The sequence below is a fragment of the Sabethes cyaneus genome, chromosome 2 (genome assembly GCF_943734655.1).
Source record: "Sabethes cyaneus chromosome 2, idSabCyanKW18_F2, whole genome shotgun sequence".
Classification (NCBI taxonomy): Eukaryota; Metazoa; Arthropoda; class Insecta; order Diptera; family Culicidae; genus Sabethes; species Sabethes cyaneus.
In genome coordinates this window covers 89,342,883-89,357,194 of record NC_071354.1, presented here as the reverse complement: position 1 = coordinate 89,357,194, position 14,312 = coordinate 89,342,883, and the positions used below count along the sequence as shown (strand labels likewise).

Genomic DNA, 14,312 nt, shown 5'->3' with positions numbered 1-14,312 from the left:
TAGACCTTTGCCTTGTTGCTTTTTTTGTTTGTCTTCTGTCTTAAATATCTATAATAACGTATGTCTTTTTCATTACTTTCTGCTATATCAATGAATATGAAATAAATGTTTTCTGTTTTCCATTTTCTTTTCTATGAGTGATTGTATGTAGCGTTGTTGGTGTCACGTATAGTGTTTGTTTGAAGGTGAATTTAAGTGGGGAACAATATTTTTTAAATTCTGAAACGATTCGATCTAGATCAAACAGAACTTGTACCACGAAGAGGCTTCCAGGAGCCCATTGAGCTTTTCGGTGAATTTCGTTGCTTTAGTTCATCATAATATCAGCAACAGGAAGATGAAGTGAGAGTACAGCACGTAGATGAAAAAGTTGGGTGAGTAGGCTTGACCGCTCGAGTGATTTCGTTGCTGAGGAGGCACTGGGACAGTGAGATGTCCGGAAGGGGCAGGATGCTTCTGGGGATAATGATCGGCATGCTGGAGGGTCATGTTGATCTGCTGTTGTGCCTGGTGGTACGGATGGGGATGCTGGTTTTGATGGTAAGGATGGTTGTGGTGGTTCAAAACCTGCTGATGTTGGAGGTAATCGATATTTTCGTAATGGTCCGACTCTTCCGGATCAGGGCTGTGCAAAGGTTGGGTAGAACATTTACTATCATATCGCATCGACATATCACACGGTCTCAGTTCCCGATAATCGTTGGCCAGCACCTGTTGAGCTAAATATCGTTCCAACTCTAGCTTATCTACCTTCTGTGGCACGATCCGTTCGTGTACGTTTTTCCTTTCCTGCAATATCTTCTTTCGCTGTTTAATCTTTCGTCGGTAAAACACTACAACAAACATAACCAACAACACTACTACAGCACTCCCGATTACTCCGACCACCGTTATCCAATGTGCGGGACAGTTGATGTCCCCTTCGGACATGTTTCGCAAGGTTCTTCTGGTCACCAAACCATCTTCATTCAAATCACACCCGATTTCATCTTTATCGATCATCAGTACCGTTGTGATGTTGGCTAAACTGTCCCCACCGCGAGCAACCATCGCCACACCGTCACTGTCATCTTCATCAACTGTCCCTGTCACCAGCCGCCACAACCATCGGATCGAACAATTACAAACCAATGGATTTCCTGCCAATTTCAAACGCTGCAGTCTATCCAACGGAAAATGGACGGCGTCCAGCGTTTCTAGAGCATTGCGGCGCATCGAGATGTCGATCAGGTTCGGATTACCATGGAACAACCGTAAGGGAAGCTCACCGAAGGAAGGATTATCATCCAGCGTCAGGATCTGCAGGTATGTGTTATCCACAAAAGCTCTGAAAATATACCCAAAACAGAAAAAAACAGTTGTTAAAGTTAGCACAACGTATGCCAAACACTGTGGGAAAATTACGACTCTATCAAATTGGCTGTCGAGACGACGTCGACGACCGACGACGACGGTAACGGAAATAGAAAATTCACCAGCCTCTAGCCAGCCAACCAGCCAGACCTAATAAAACCATTGATGAAAGTACCCCGCTGCTAACGGGGAAAAACTGTATATGCAGTCATAAATCGACACATTTTACGACCACGTCGGACTGTGTTTCACTTGTGGTAGGATTTCCGGTTTTCACCGATGATGATGATGGCCGGCACACATCAGACGTGAAAGTCCCAGCCCAGCCCAGGAACCAGCGCAGCGCAATTTGCCATTTTCGGTGTTCTTTCCCACAAGCCTCCGCTCCACGGACTGGACGGGATGCTGCTGCGGGACCAGCTGGGACCGCTTGCATACCGGAAGCCCCTAACGTAAAATATTCCCGGGAAAATAATGATGCCCATATGCAGTAAAGAGATTTACTTTTACGGGTGTTTTGCACTAAATGTGTAGTCGGTAATTTTCTGCTCGAAACAATAAACTGTAACGAAAATTTTCCTTATAACTGCTGTTTAGTGATTATGAGACTGTACCTTGCATGGAATGTGTTTTTGAAATTAATTGCGCTTCCGGGAAGTTGCGAAAAACCTTTGACTTTGTCATGGTCTCATGGTTTTGTTCGCAGAAAAAAAAGTTTTTAACAAATCATTACAGAATTTGTAATATCGCAAGGCGCTTATTGAAGTCCATTCATCCATTTATCGCTTACATTTTCAACACATTGTTTTCTACATTTCTTGATCTATTATGCATCACAAAACTAAGCTTCTCATCGATATACAGGCCAAGCTCAAGAAATCATAAACGGACGAATATGAACAAAGAAATCAGAAGCATTTCCAGCTCAAAACGCTAAAAAAGTCATTTTTGTGTTGACTATTTTTGATTAAAATAATATTTTGCTGATATGTTGAAAGCTACTAATCAAAAGGACGACAAAGGAACCAACCGCCCAGATAGTTTCGAGGTACGATGCTGGGCCTAGCAAATCTTGGATTTGATCGCCATATTGGATTTAATCAAAAAACTGCCATTTTTGCCTTGATCCACCCGCCTGATGTTAATTTTCAGACTACTATTGGAAAACTAAGAAAAAAAGCTACAAGAAATATTTATCAAATAAGGTGTGCAGTGCAATTAACTAATTGAAACAATATATTATCTATAGCATGGTTTACAATTCAAATGTAAATCGTGGGTCTCGCAGAGCGGCAGCCCTTTTCACGCCCGCCCGACTAATTATAGAAACGGCCGTGGCGCTTTCTGCAAGCCACGTGAAAAGTTCATATGTTTATTTCGTTCTCTGAGCCGCAAAGCATGCGGTAGAAGCAGTTTAATTGAGGTATTGTTTAATTTCAATTCTTTTTGCGCGCACTCTGGGAGAAACTGGGTCGCGCATTCTTAAGACGTTTTATATTTTATTTAATGCCACTATTCGCCGTTCTATTTCTATTTCCTGACCAACCTGTCGTGAATTGATCAGAATCCAGGAATTGATCTGGAGTTCTCTGGATTAGCTCCTAAATTCGTTACACGCAGAGTGTGGTCATTTCAGGCGAAACGACATTGAAAAAATGACAAAAAATAACTCTAAAATGGCGACGAACAAAAAAGCCAACAATAATGGCGAAACCAAAGGTAAAAAACCGCGCACAGATAACGCAAATATGAAGAAAAGATAGACAAAAGATTATAAAAAGATATCAACAACACCGATGAATTCGAACAAAAGACAACAAAGGTATGACTAAAGATGCCGAAAAGACTCTACGAAGAGACAACGGAAACAGATAACGGAAAGTTAACACAATAGTAATGAAATGCAGGTCGTACGACGAAAAAACGTTAAAATAGCGACGAGAGAGAGAGAGAGAGAGAGCGGCATCGTAGCACTGCAGGAGATCTGTCGCAAAGGCGAGAAGGTGTTGAGGATCCGTGGCAGCAAAACCCAATTTTTCCAGGTGAAGCGACCAACGAGGTGGCAACGGGCTTCGTAGTGACGGGATTGCGCAATGGACTATAAAGCGATCGACAAGAGGATGTGTATGTGGTGGACAAACGGTTTATACCTCGCCACAAAGCCGCCCTCCTCAGTAAAATATTCGACAATGAGACAGCCCGCGAGTTGCAGAGAACAACGCGCGCATACTGGATGCAGCTTTGCCTTCCTCTGTGGAGCTGGATGGGTCGACCCTCGAAAATGGATGGAGTATGATACGGTCAGTCGTCAATCAGGGCGCAACAGCCTACCGGCTCCCGACCTAGAAGAGATCCGGCGAGAAATCGGTCAGCTCAAGAATAATAGAACAACCGGAAAGGACCGACTCCCGGCAGGCCTCTACAAAGATGGTTAAGAACCGCTAGCATTGGCACTTCACTAGATAAATTCAAGGATTTGTACTACCGTAGGAGTGGATGGAAGGTAAAGTCTGTCCCATCTATAAAACGGGTGACCAACTAGAATGTTGTAACTACCGCGGCATTACGCTGGTCAACGTCGCCAACAAGGTGCTCTCCCTGTTTTGTTGCGTCGTCTATCCCAATAGCAAGAGAATTCGTATGGCAGTATCAGGTGGGCTTCATGGGGGCCCATGCTACTACCGATCAAATTTTTACTCTTCGCCAAGCCTTCCAGAAATGCCGGCAGTACAACGTGCCCACTTATCATATTTTCGTGGATTTCAGGGCAGCATACGATATAGTTGAACGCGAACCGCTATGGCAGGTAATGCACGAGAACGGTTTTCCGGACAAATTGATGCGGCTGATCAAAGCTACCCTGGAGCGAGTGATGTGCTACGTGCGCGTTCCGGGGACGCTCTCGAGTCCTTTCAAATCGCGCAGAGGGTTGTGGCAAGGAGATGGACTGTATGTTATTCCATATCTCTATTGACGGTGTCATCCGATTATTAGAAACCTTGGGACGGCGGAGGCAAGCTACGTCAGACTAAAAACGGAAGCTAGGAGGATAGGGTTACAAATCAATGCGTCGAAGACCAAGTATATGGTAGGAAGAGGCTCCAGAGAAAGCAACGTTTGCCCCCCACGGACAGTGACTATTGACGGCAATAAACTGGAAGTGGTTGATAAGTTCGTATATTTGGGATATCGTCACCGCCGACAAGAATACGAGTAAGGAGATCCAAGACGCATTCAAGCTAGAAATCGAGCCTACTGGAAGACGCTTCGATATAGCAGCACACACCGCCGCACAAAGCTGACGATCTACAGAACGCTAATCAGACCGGTAGTCCTCAACGGCTTTGAGAAAGTAACTTTGCTAAAGGAAGATATACGTGCACTAACCGTATTTAAACGAAAGGTGAAAGGCGGACTATTTTTGGCGAAGTACAAACGGAAAGCAGAGCGGATGAATCGCGAGCTACAGGCACTACTTGGAGAGATTCGTACAGCTCGCGAAAGTTGGGAGACTACGGTGGGCCGGCCACGTCGCAAGGATGCCGGGCGACAGTGCAGTGAAACCCGTTCTCTTCGAAAACCCCACCGGCACCAGAAATAGAGGGGCCCAACGTGCTAGATGGTTCGACCAGGTTGAAGCCGACTTGCGTGTGTCGAGACGCGCAGCGAATTGGCGACGAGTAGCCCAGGACCGAGTACAATGGGGAGGAATCATTGATACGGCAAGAGCCACCCCGGCTCTCGGCTGCTAAAGTAAGCAAGCAAGTAAGCATAGACGGTCATCAATGGGCCTTTTCCTAATGATACACTTCATTTGTTTTCCATGTAATACGAATCCATGATCTGGTTCAGCGGTTCCCAAACGGGGGTTCGCCAAAACTTTAGTTCGCTGCAGAATAGTATAGGGAAATCCGTCAGGGGGTACGCGAACCAAAAAAAGGTTGGGAACCGCTGATCTGGTTCATTGCTGCCACTGTAGTAGATATGCCCGCAGTAGGATCTACCGCGCGGAATGCACATTCTCTCGCTTTCGGCCTTCGCACTTCCTGGATGACTGCAACATCGCGCGTGCAGATTCAAGTACAGTCCTGACATTCCAATTTCCAAGTCCTTTTTCTTTACGGGAAGAGTAAATGTTTAATGTGACAACTAGAGATTGAGAGCTGTGAATTCGACTCTCACCCTCGCTTAGTCGATATTTTTAGTCTAAGATTAAGATTTTTAATCCATCTTATTTTGATTTGTTACATGAAACATTTTCTTTTCCCGTAAAGAAAAAAGTAAAGTCGACCAAAATAAGGAAGTTGTCCTTTTTCTTTTGCCTGGGTCCATACTGATTATTGCATTGTAGTTCACTTTCCGAATTGTCCTTGATGTAAGTTTTCTAACATGCCGCCTTATCGGGGCTGCGAAACCTCGTCTCGTGAACAGGACTTCCGTCTTAGGTATAGCTGGCGAGACACAGCGTTTCATAAGTCAAGCGGTCGCTCCGGATCAATCGCTGTTGTACGCCGCTCCGAACTTGGAATACAGCCGCATACCTGGTACGGAAATGGCGATTCACCGTGCAGTGGTATCACCACCACCGTGAGCCGCCTCCAACCTGTATACTGGTTATCACGGCTGGTAAGACTGTTCCTTTTAACAGCACTCAACGAGGGTAAACGTCGTGGTAAACTACGTGTATTAAGTCGAAGCTGCGCTGCGGGAACAGGACGAGCTGGACGAAGCCTCTCTCGAGGACTATTGGAACACTATCAAAAATCTCAGGACGCGCGAAAGTTCTACCAGCAGCTGAATGAATCTCTCAAAGGCTTTGTGCCGCGAGCCGAAATGTGTCGGGATAAGAATGACAGTATTTTGACGGACGATCTTGAGGTGACTGATAGATGGAAGCAGCACTTCGATGAATACCGCAATGACGCCCGGGCGGAGAACAATGGCAATGGAGAAAGGTTGGTAAAGGAGGCCATCATGCAATTAAAGAACTATAAATCGGCTGGAAAAGATGACATCGGAGCGGCGCTTATTAAAATGGGACTAGGAAAGCTGACCACCTGTCTGCATAGGGTAATTTGGTAGAGCACGCATACCAGGAATAACAATATTATTTTACTAGAATGAACCTAAAATGTTTCTTTACAGGGTTTTCGTATATAATATACCCTTTCAGAAAAACATAATCCCAAAATATTCTATCGGTGAAAATTTGAAAAAATCATGTTTAAAGGTTTTGCCATGAAATAAGCAAAACCCGTACATTGTTCTGACAACCAAATAATTTAAATTTACCTCCAGTGTCTCTCAGCCTCTGAATTCGTAGAAATAGTGTAAGAAGGGTTTGTAGATAATAAAATTACCTATAATTTTTCCAATCATGATATTGTTCTATCTCCAATATATACGTCACCAGGGAAGAAAGACCTGTAGCGCATTTAACATGTAAACTAGTTTCTAAACCTTCATCTTTTCCTTACATTTAAAAAAGCACAAATCCAAATTTTGATGAGTTTCTACGTGAAGTTCTATACAAATGCTTACAAAACTTATTGATTTTTTTCGATATTTTTTAATATAAAAATCTTTAATGAAAAAGATATTTTGCTTAGGTATAGGAATAATGGGATTTAAAAAATTTACGTAGATTTCTGCACTTTTAATACAATTAGCCGGTATCTTTACGTGTCAAAACTGCTGCAATCTTTTACAGAATGTCCAAAACAAATTTCAATTTGAGAATTTAGTTATTAGGGTGAACCTTTTGATATTAGGGCGTTTCGAAAAGCCGTCACATATGTTATTTAAACAAAAACAGTTTTTTAGTTTGCAGGTCGATTTTGATGATTGGTAACTTTTTCTCAATTTTTTGCACATATTATTTATATTTTTTAGAAAGCTTTTGAAAACCTCTTAATTTACTACATTGTACCAAAATTCTCAAAGTTATGAGTTTTTAAAAACAATAAATGTTTCGATTTTTCAATCACCCTAACATTAAAAGGTGCATTCTGATGATATTTTTTTTCAAATTTGAAACAAGCCCAAGCCTTTATATTCCATGATACTACAGCAGCGTAGAGTTTATTGCAATGTACAAAAAAACTTCATATTTCAATAGGGAAAATATTGTTTGTATATCTAGCGGATTTTTTATATTCAAAATAGCAAAAAAACTAAAAGCCGAAAAGTTCATTGAGTATTTTTTGGTACTTCTCGTAGATTTGTGCTGTTTTCAATGTAAGGGTTAGGAAACTAGTTTCCTTATTATATGCGCTAGTGGTCTCTCTTCCCTGGTGACATATATATTGGAGATAGAACAATATGATGTTTGGAAAAATTATAGGCAATTTTATTATCTACAAACCTTCCTTATACCATTTCTACGAATTCAGAGGCTGAGACACTGGAGATAAATTTAAACTATTTGGTCGTCCGAACAATGTACGAGTTTTACTTATTTCAGGGCAAAACTTTCAAACATGATTTTTTCAATTTTTCACCGATAGAATATTTTGGGATTATGTTTTTCTGAAAGGGTATATTATGTACTAAATCCCTGTGAAGAAACATTTTAAGTTCATTCTAGTCACCTAATATTGTTGCCAGGTGCGTGTAGAGTAATCCGACTATCACTAATTGCGAACAAATTTATGACAATTTATGAAACCGGTTTCGTTGAAGGACCTTGAACAACGAATCAAATATTTACACTACGGCAGATCCTCCAAAAAAGCAAAATTCATACGTTCGTTGACTTCAAACCTGCATATGATAGTATCAACCGAAAAGAGGTATGGAAAATCATAGACGAGAACAGTTTCCCTAAGAAGTTGATCAAACTGACCCAATCTACGATGGATGGTACATTGTATAGTGTTCGGATTTCGAGTGAATTGTCAAGTTCATTCGAATCAGACAGAGGGTTTCGTCGAGCTGATGGCCTCACATGCTTGCTGTTCAACATGACGCCATAAGGTGTTATGAACCGAGCGGATACCAACACACGGGACACGATCTTCATCAAATCTAGTTAGTTCGCCTTTCTTGCCGATGACATGGATATTATCTAAAGAATATCTGTGGCAGTGTCTGAACAGTACACTAGACTAGACGGACAAGGTCACCTGCCGCAGCTGTAGGACTCGGAGGCGTATTATCAACGGAAGTCATGCTTACTATGGACTTCACAAGTAATTGCGGTCGAAGAGACTAAGCCTCTGTATCATAGTACACAATTCTGAAGGACCTACAAGTGCTCTGAGTCTTCGAATGAACAGTGCTAAGAATGATCTTCGACGGCGTACAGGAGAACAGAGCATGGAGCCGGAGGATGAAAATGAACTCGAACAGCTCTATGGTGAACCCAGTATTCAAAAGGTGGCTAAAGCTGGACGGATACCATGGACAGGGTATGTTGCTAGAATGCCGGAAAATAACCCTACATTAATAGTGTTTGCAGCAAACCCGGTATGAATAAGACCTCCAAGGGTGCAGCGAGCAATATAGTTAGACCAGGTGGAGCGAGATCTGGCGGAGAGAACACGGTGTCCGAGGAACTGAAGAGCGGTAGCCCACAACCAAGTAAATTGGCGAAACTTTGTTCATCCGGCTTATTTTAGGAAGGCAAGCCAACTTAGTAAGTAAGTTATAACTTGAATGTGTTTTATACGATCGGGATAGAACTTTTTAATTATTTTAATAATTATATTCTAGGGAAAGTGTCAAAAAACTTTACGTATTGACTGCACTTACTAAGAGGAAATCACTTTGAAATATTGTATGAGATGAACTGAATGACTAAATAAAATTGTTTGTACACTCAAGTACTTTTTTTACACGGTTTAGTTTTTTGAGTATTAAGAACGGGGTAACTTAGAGACCATTCATTTATTTCTCAATACATTTGGGGGCAGCTCGACATTCCTCACGTAGATTGTAAATAGTTTCTGCACCGTTAGCTGCACCGTTTTCGAGTAATCGAAAAAAACGAACCGTGTAAAAAAGACTTGAGTGTATAGGCATGCAAATGATAATGAATTATGATTGTGCGTCTTATTACGATGTGAAAAGGTGTAAAAGCAATAGAGACTAGTACAGTAATTGTTCTGTCCTAAAATAGTTGAAATTGCAATAGATTTATCCAGTACCAGATTATTTGTACGCTATTATGCAAAAATGGTAGCTCACTAATAAACTAATAAACTTTACGATCATATCTCATCTCAATTTGAATGAGCCATTCAAAACACACTGTCGCAGGTACCCTAGTATACCAATTGCAGACGGTAGCCGTTTTTTCGATCAGCCTGAGTGGGAGTGGAATGTTTACGACAGCTCGTGAACGGTTATAGTGCCTCCTTGTAGTGCAGCAGCCGGTCGTGTGAACCAGTAGCAAAGCAACAACTCCGCACAGTGAAGTCTCCCTCGCAAAGTAGCTAATAAAAAAGCGCGAACCAAGAAAGGATATGGAAACTCTATATTATCAGCTTTTTCACGTCATCTTTTCTGCTGAAAGGTAAATATGTAGTCACTAGGTTGGTACCGTTTTTGTACCTACCAAATCGCTTTTCCTTTAGCCGAACTACTTTACGAGCTGGCTTCATAGCTAGTCGCGTTTTCACAGCCCATACATGTTTTCGTATCAATGCAGCTAGGTACATACCGGCGAGCGGGGAAAAAGTATTAAAGTCTGGTAGTAAAAAGGCATGTCATCGCAGCCGGCAGGCACCCGAGCGAGGTGCCGACGTTGTTGGCGGCACGGCCGGGTGATAAAAAAAAGTATATGTACAAGTCCTCCTTTATAGCGGAACATGTCTCTATTTGTTGTGCTTTACAAACGGCACCTTCACGGTGCGGTGGAATTCAGCGGCTTAAAGGAGACCGTCTTGGCGAGGAGAGCTCCCCGCCGTTTCGCACCCGCAACAAAGCGTGAAAATCGATGTTGTTGGCATCCTGACACACAGGGAGTTTTTCCGCTGCGAATTCCACGCATTCCTGCATAATCCGGGTGGGTATTGTTGCTTCGCTAAGCGAAACTTATGTAATACTTGCATTTCGATACACGTGAGATGAATTTCAACTTGTTAATAAAATGTCATTTGACCTATTCAGCCTTAGTATTCGACTGATGGGCGAGGGAACACCTTAGTGTACATTGTAATTGACACGAGCCACACTGTAGAAGTCGTTTGGTTTTGCATTTAATGGGGCCGTAAGTAGCTTCGATTCGTAAAGAGCAGTAATCTTTTAAACAGGTTCGGCGCATAAAATTGATGGCGGTGCGATTTTCCTCTTTGGCGGACATTCAAAGAGCTTAAATTGTAGTCGCAATTTTATAGCGGCGTTTGCTTGGAAACATGAAAGCTTACCGAAGCGGCGATTTGCTGACTGGCAGAGGAGTGTTGTAAAACTTGATGTCCCATCAATGTACATCGAATGGAGTTTTATTATATCCGATGGCTGATTAAGGTTAGGAGTTCAACTTATCAATACGTGTGTGACTTGTTTATAGCATTTAATAAAGTTTATTAGTTGACTTAAACTTACCTGGCATCAATTCGCTTCAACCGATCTAGACGGTTCAGATGTAGTTCCCGTAAATGGAACAGATTCAGAAAGGATACAGCAGGAAGTTGGACAAAAGAATTTCCACTAAGTGAGAGCGTCGTCAGATTATACAACTTGGAGAGCTGTATCGTTGGGATAATCTGTGGAAAAAGTAAACATATGTTAAACATACCTTTGAACAGTGTGAAATTTTTCTCTTAAACCTACCGTCAAATTATTATCGGCCAAATTAATGTGCTTGAGTGCGTTTAATCCATTGAAGGCACCGAGATCCAGCTCGGTTAGCACATTACCTTCCAGCTGCAGCGACCGCAATTCGCGCAATGCCTCAAAGCTGTCGTTGGAAATGCTCTCGATCAGGTTGACCGACAGATCGAGATTATGCAGCGATCGTAAATATTGCAGATTGGTTTCGTACGGCACCTCAAGCAGTTGGTTATTCCGAAGATTTAATCGTTCCAGCGTTCCCAGTGGCATAAGAACGACCTCTTCAAAGCTAACTAACTGATTATTGCTCAGATCTAAGATTCTAAGACTGTTTAGTCCTTGAAACGCTGTGGGGTGAATTTTTTCTATCCGATTATCGTTCAGCAATAGAATGTCTAGTCTTTGTAAACCACGAAAACTGTCCTTTAGCAGACTGACTAGAACGTTATCGCTTAGATTCAACGTTCGAAGCTTCTCCTGTGCTTCGAAGTTCTTCGAACCGAGCGTGTCCAGTCGATTGTGGGAGATGTCCAGCACCTCCAGTTGGTTGTAAAATCCGAGCGTGAAATGTACATTGCTTATTGCGTTGGAGCTGAGATTGATGTGCCGCACTTCCGGGTTCAGCTGGATTGGAACGACCTCAAGGGACGCGTTAATGCACGCCGTCCGGAGGTTGCGCTCGGCCTCGCAGGTACACAGTGACGGACAGAATCCAATTATTCGCTCCGGTATGCAGATCAGCATCAACAGGAGACCGCTGAGGAGGCTTCGTCTCGACGGACCGCTAGCGGCTGTCAGCGACCGTGACGCTGGCGACGCCTTTGCAGATGGTGATGTTGACGCTGTCATGATTCGTGTCATGTTTCCTCGCTCGCCTCTTTTCAGCTGGTTTTGCGTGTTTTCTGTTTACACTCCAGCTGGTCAGCAGTTTGTTTCGCGTGGAGGCTGCTGGCCGTCGCTGTCTGGAGAAGTTTCAATTAACGGCGACCAAATTGGTGAACATCTGGAACGAAAGCGAAAGAAAGGCGGCTGTCAGATAGACGGTTGTATAAGTGCGGATGATTTTTATTTCTTTGCTGATTGCTGGGGCATGATAAGGTTAACCTATCCCAGGTGGCTTCAGGAATAAATTGTGATAATGAATATTGACAGAAACCGTTGATTTTATCGAGTTAATCTGAACATGAACACAGCCAGTGATAGGAGTAAATTGGTGCTAAAATATTTTAACGTTACACGTTTGCCTTACTGCAGATAACCCAAGAGTGAAGTCTTTATGCCGCAGGTTATACCCAATTCTATTCTCTATAAATTCGTTATCAGCTGTCGATCTTTGTTTTACATTCCACCCAAATTATTCTAGAAGTTTTTTACTCCTTAGTTACCTAAGGTGTTACCTTAGTGCAAATATTTCAGGAGGTGATAGAAGATCACATTTGACGAAAAAATCCTTCTACGGATATAGTCAAATCTCAATCGTTTCAGAGTTATTAAAAAAATTAATTTTCGGCTCTTTTTCCATTAAGTTAGCTCTAATACAAAAAGTATGCAAGCTAGCGGTGCTGGTCGCACGCGGTGATCTACTCAGCAAACACCAACTCGTATATCAATGTACGAAAATTATTATTATTGACTTTTAATAAATTCAGTATCCTAAATGTAGCCTAATGTAATGCACACAAGTTAATATTCTGTCGTATTTAACGATAGCAAGTGATTGAACTGCGACTTCCAGTACAGAATTGTATAGCATTATAAAACTAATCGCTTTGAGTCGGGTCTTATCGCATACAAAGATTTATAAAGTTAAATTGTTGACGTACATTTTGTAGTACGTATATGGCCTCCAAATTAGTACGCATATGCTAGTTTTGTGCATCAGATACGATTTTTCAGGGTATATATAGGTATATATAACTCGTTTGTTACTCTGATATGCATACGAAAATGTTTGCTGGGTAGTGTGCTATGCGTGATGTATGAATTCGTGCAGTTTTTAGGTACTAATTCAACACACAACACGCTGCTTTTAAAATTAAATGGCAACGAAACTAAAAGAGAAAAGTATTTCACGTCAAACTTTAAACACTAGTCGTGAATTTGTCCCATCTAGCCTAGTGAACTTCATTACTAAAATTTAAACAAATGGGACGTTAACCGCAAAGTGAAATTAAAAAGCAAAAACGCAGTTGTATGATATTTTGATTCCCTGGCTCTGGTTAAATCCCCAGCGCCATAGTGACAGTGCCAAATCTATATAAATGGATTTCTGTCTGTCTGTCTGTTTCTTTGTCCCTTATATAATCGAAAACTACTGAACCAATCGGCGTGAAAATTTGCATATAGGGGCTTTTGGGTCCGGGGAAGGTTCTCTCGATGGCAAAAGACCCCTCCCCCACTAAGAGGGGGGCTCCCATACAAATCTATGCCTATAAAAATGGATTTCTGTCTGCCCTATGTTCCTTATAGAATCGAAAACTACTGAACCGATCGGCGAAAAAATTTGCGTATAGGGGTTTTTGGGGCCAGGAAAGGTTCTTATGATGGTTAGAGACCCCTCTCCCCACTAAGAGGGGGCGCTCCCATACAAATGAAACACAAATTTCTGCTTAACTCGAAAACTAATCAAGCAAATGGAACAAAATTTACATGTGTGCGTTTTTGGAGATAAGAATTTTTTCTATGATGAATTGAAACCTCTCCCTACTTTAGGAGAGGGGGCTCCTATACAAATGAAATACAAATTTCCTCATAACTCTAGAACTAATCAAGCAAATAGAACAAAATATGACATGTGGGTGTTTTTGGAGACAAGAATGTTTTCTATGGTGAATTAAAATCGCTCCCCGCTTTAGGAGGGGGGGGGGGCTTCCATACAAATGAAATACAAATTTCCTCATAACTCGAAAATTATTTAATCAAATGGAACCATATTTGGCACGTGGGTGTTTTTGGAGGCATGAATTTTTTCTATGATGAATTAAGACCCCTTACCTTTTTAGGAGGGGGGGCTCCCATACAAATGAAATACAAATTTCCTCATAGCTTGAGAAGTAATCAAGCAAACCGAACCAAATTAGGCATGTAGGGGGTTTTGGAGTCAGGAATTTGTTTAATGATGGTTTGAGACCCCTCACCCCTGTGGTACGGGGATAAGGACTCTCATACAAATAAAACAGAAATTT

General features: G+C 42.0%; 1 protein-coding gene across 1 annotated transcript; it reads right to left on the bottom strand.

Annotated features, from left to right (window-relative positions):
* Window positions 1–262: 262 nt before the first annotated feature.
* Window positions 263–11,988, bottom strand: LOC128735667 (nyctalopin-like). The gene is made up of 3 exons (XM_053830152.1): window positions 11,128–11,988; window positions 10,900–11,060; window positions 263–1,327 (listed from the first exon to the last, which is right to left on the bottom strand). The coding sequence occupies exons 1-3, from the start codon at window positions 11,986–11,988 to the stop codon at window positions 316–318; spliced, it is 2,034 nt and encodes a 677-aa protein (XP_053686127.1). The 3' UTR covers window positions 263–315.
* Window positions 11,989–14,312: the final 2,324 nt, after the last annotated feature.

Coding starts and splice junctions, on each gene's coding strand:
- LOC128735667 (XM_053830152.1), bottom strand. CDS start 11,988: ATGACACGAATCATGACAGCGTCAACATCACCATCTGCAAAGGCGTCG. Junction 11,061..11,127: donor TGGCCGATAATAATTTGACG/GTAGGTTTAAGA, acceptor CTTTTTCCACAG/ATTATCCCAACGATACAGCT. Junction 1,328..10,899: donor TTGAAGCGAATTGATGCCAG/GTAAGTTTAAGT, acceptor GTATATTTTCAG/AGCTTTTGTGGATAACACAT.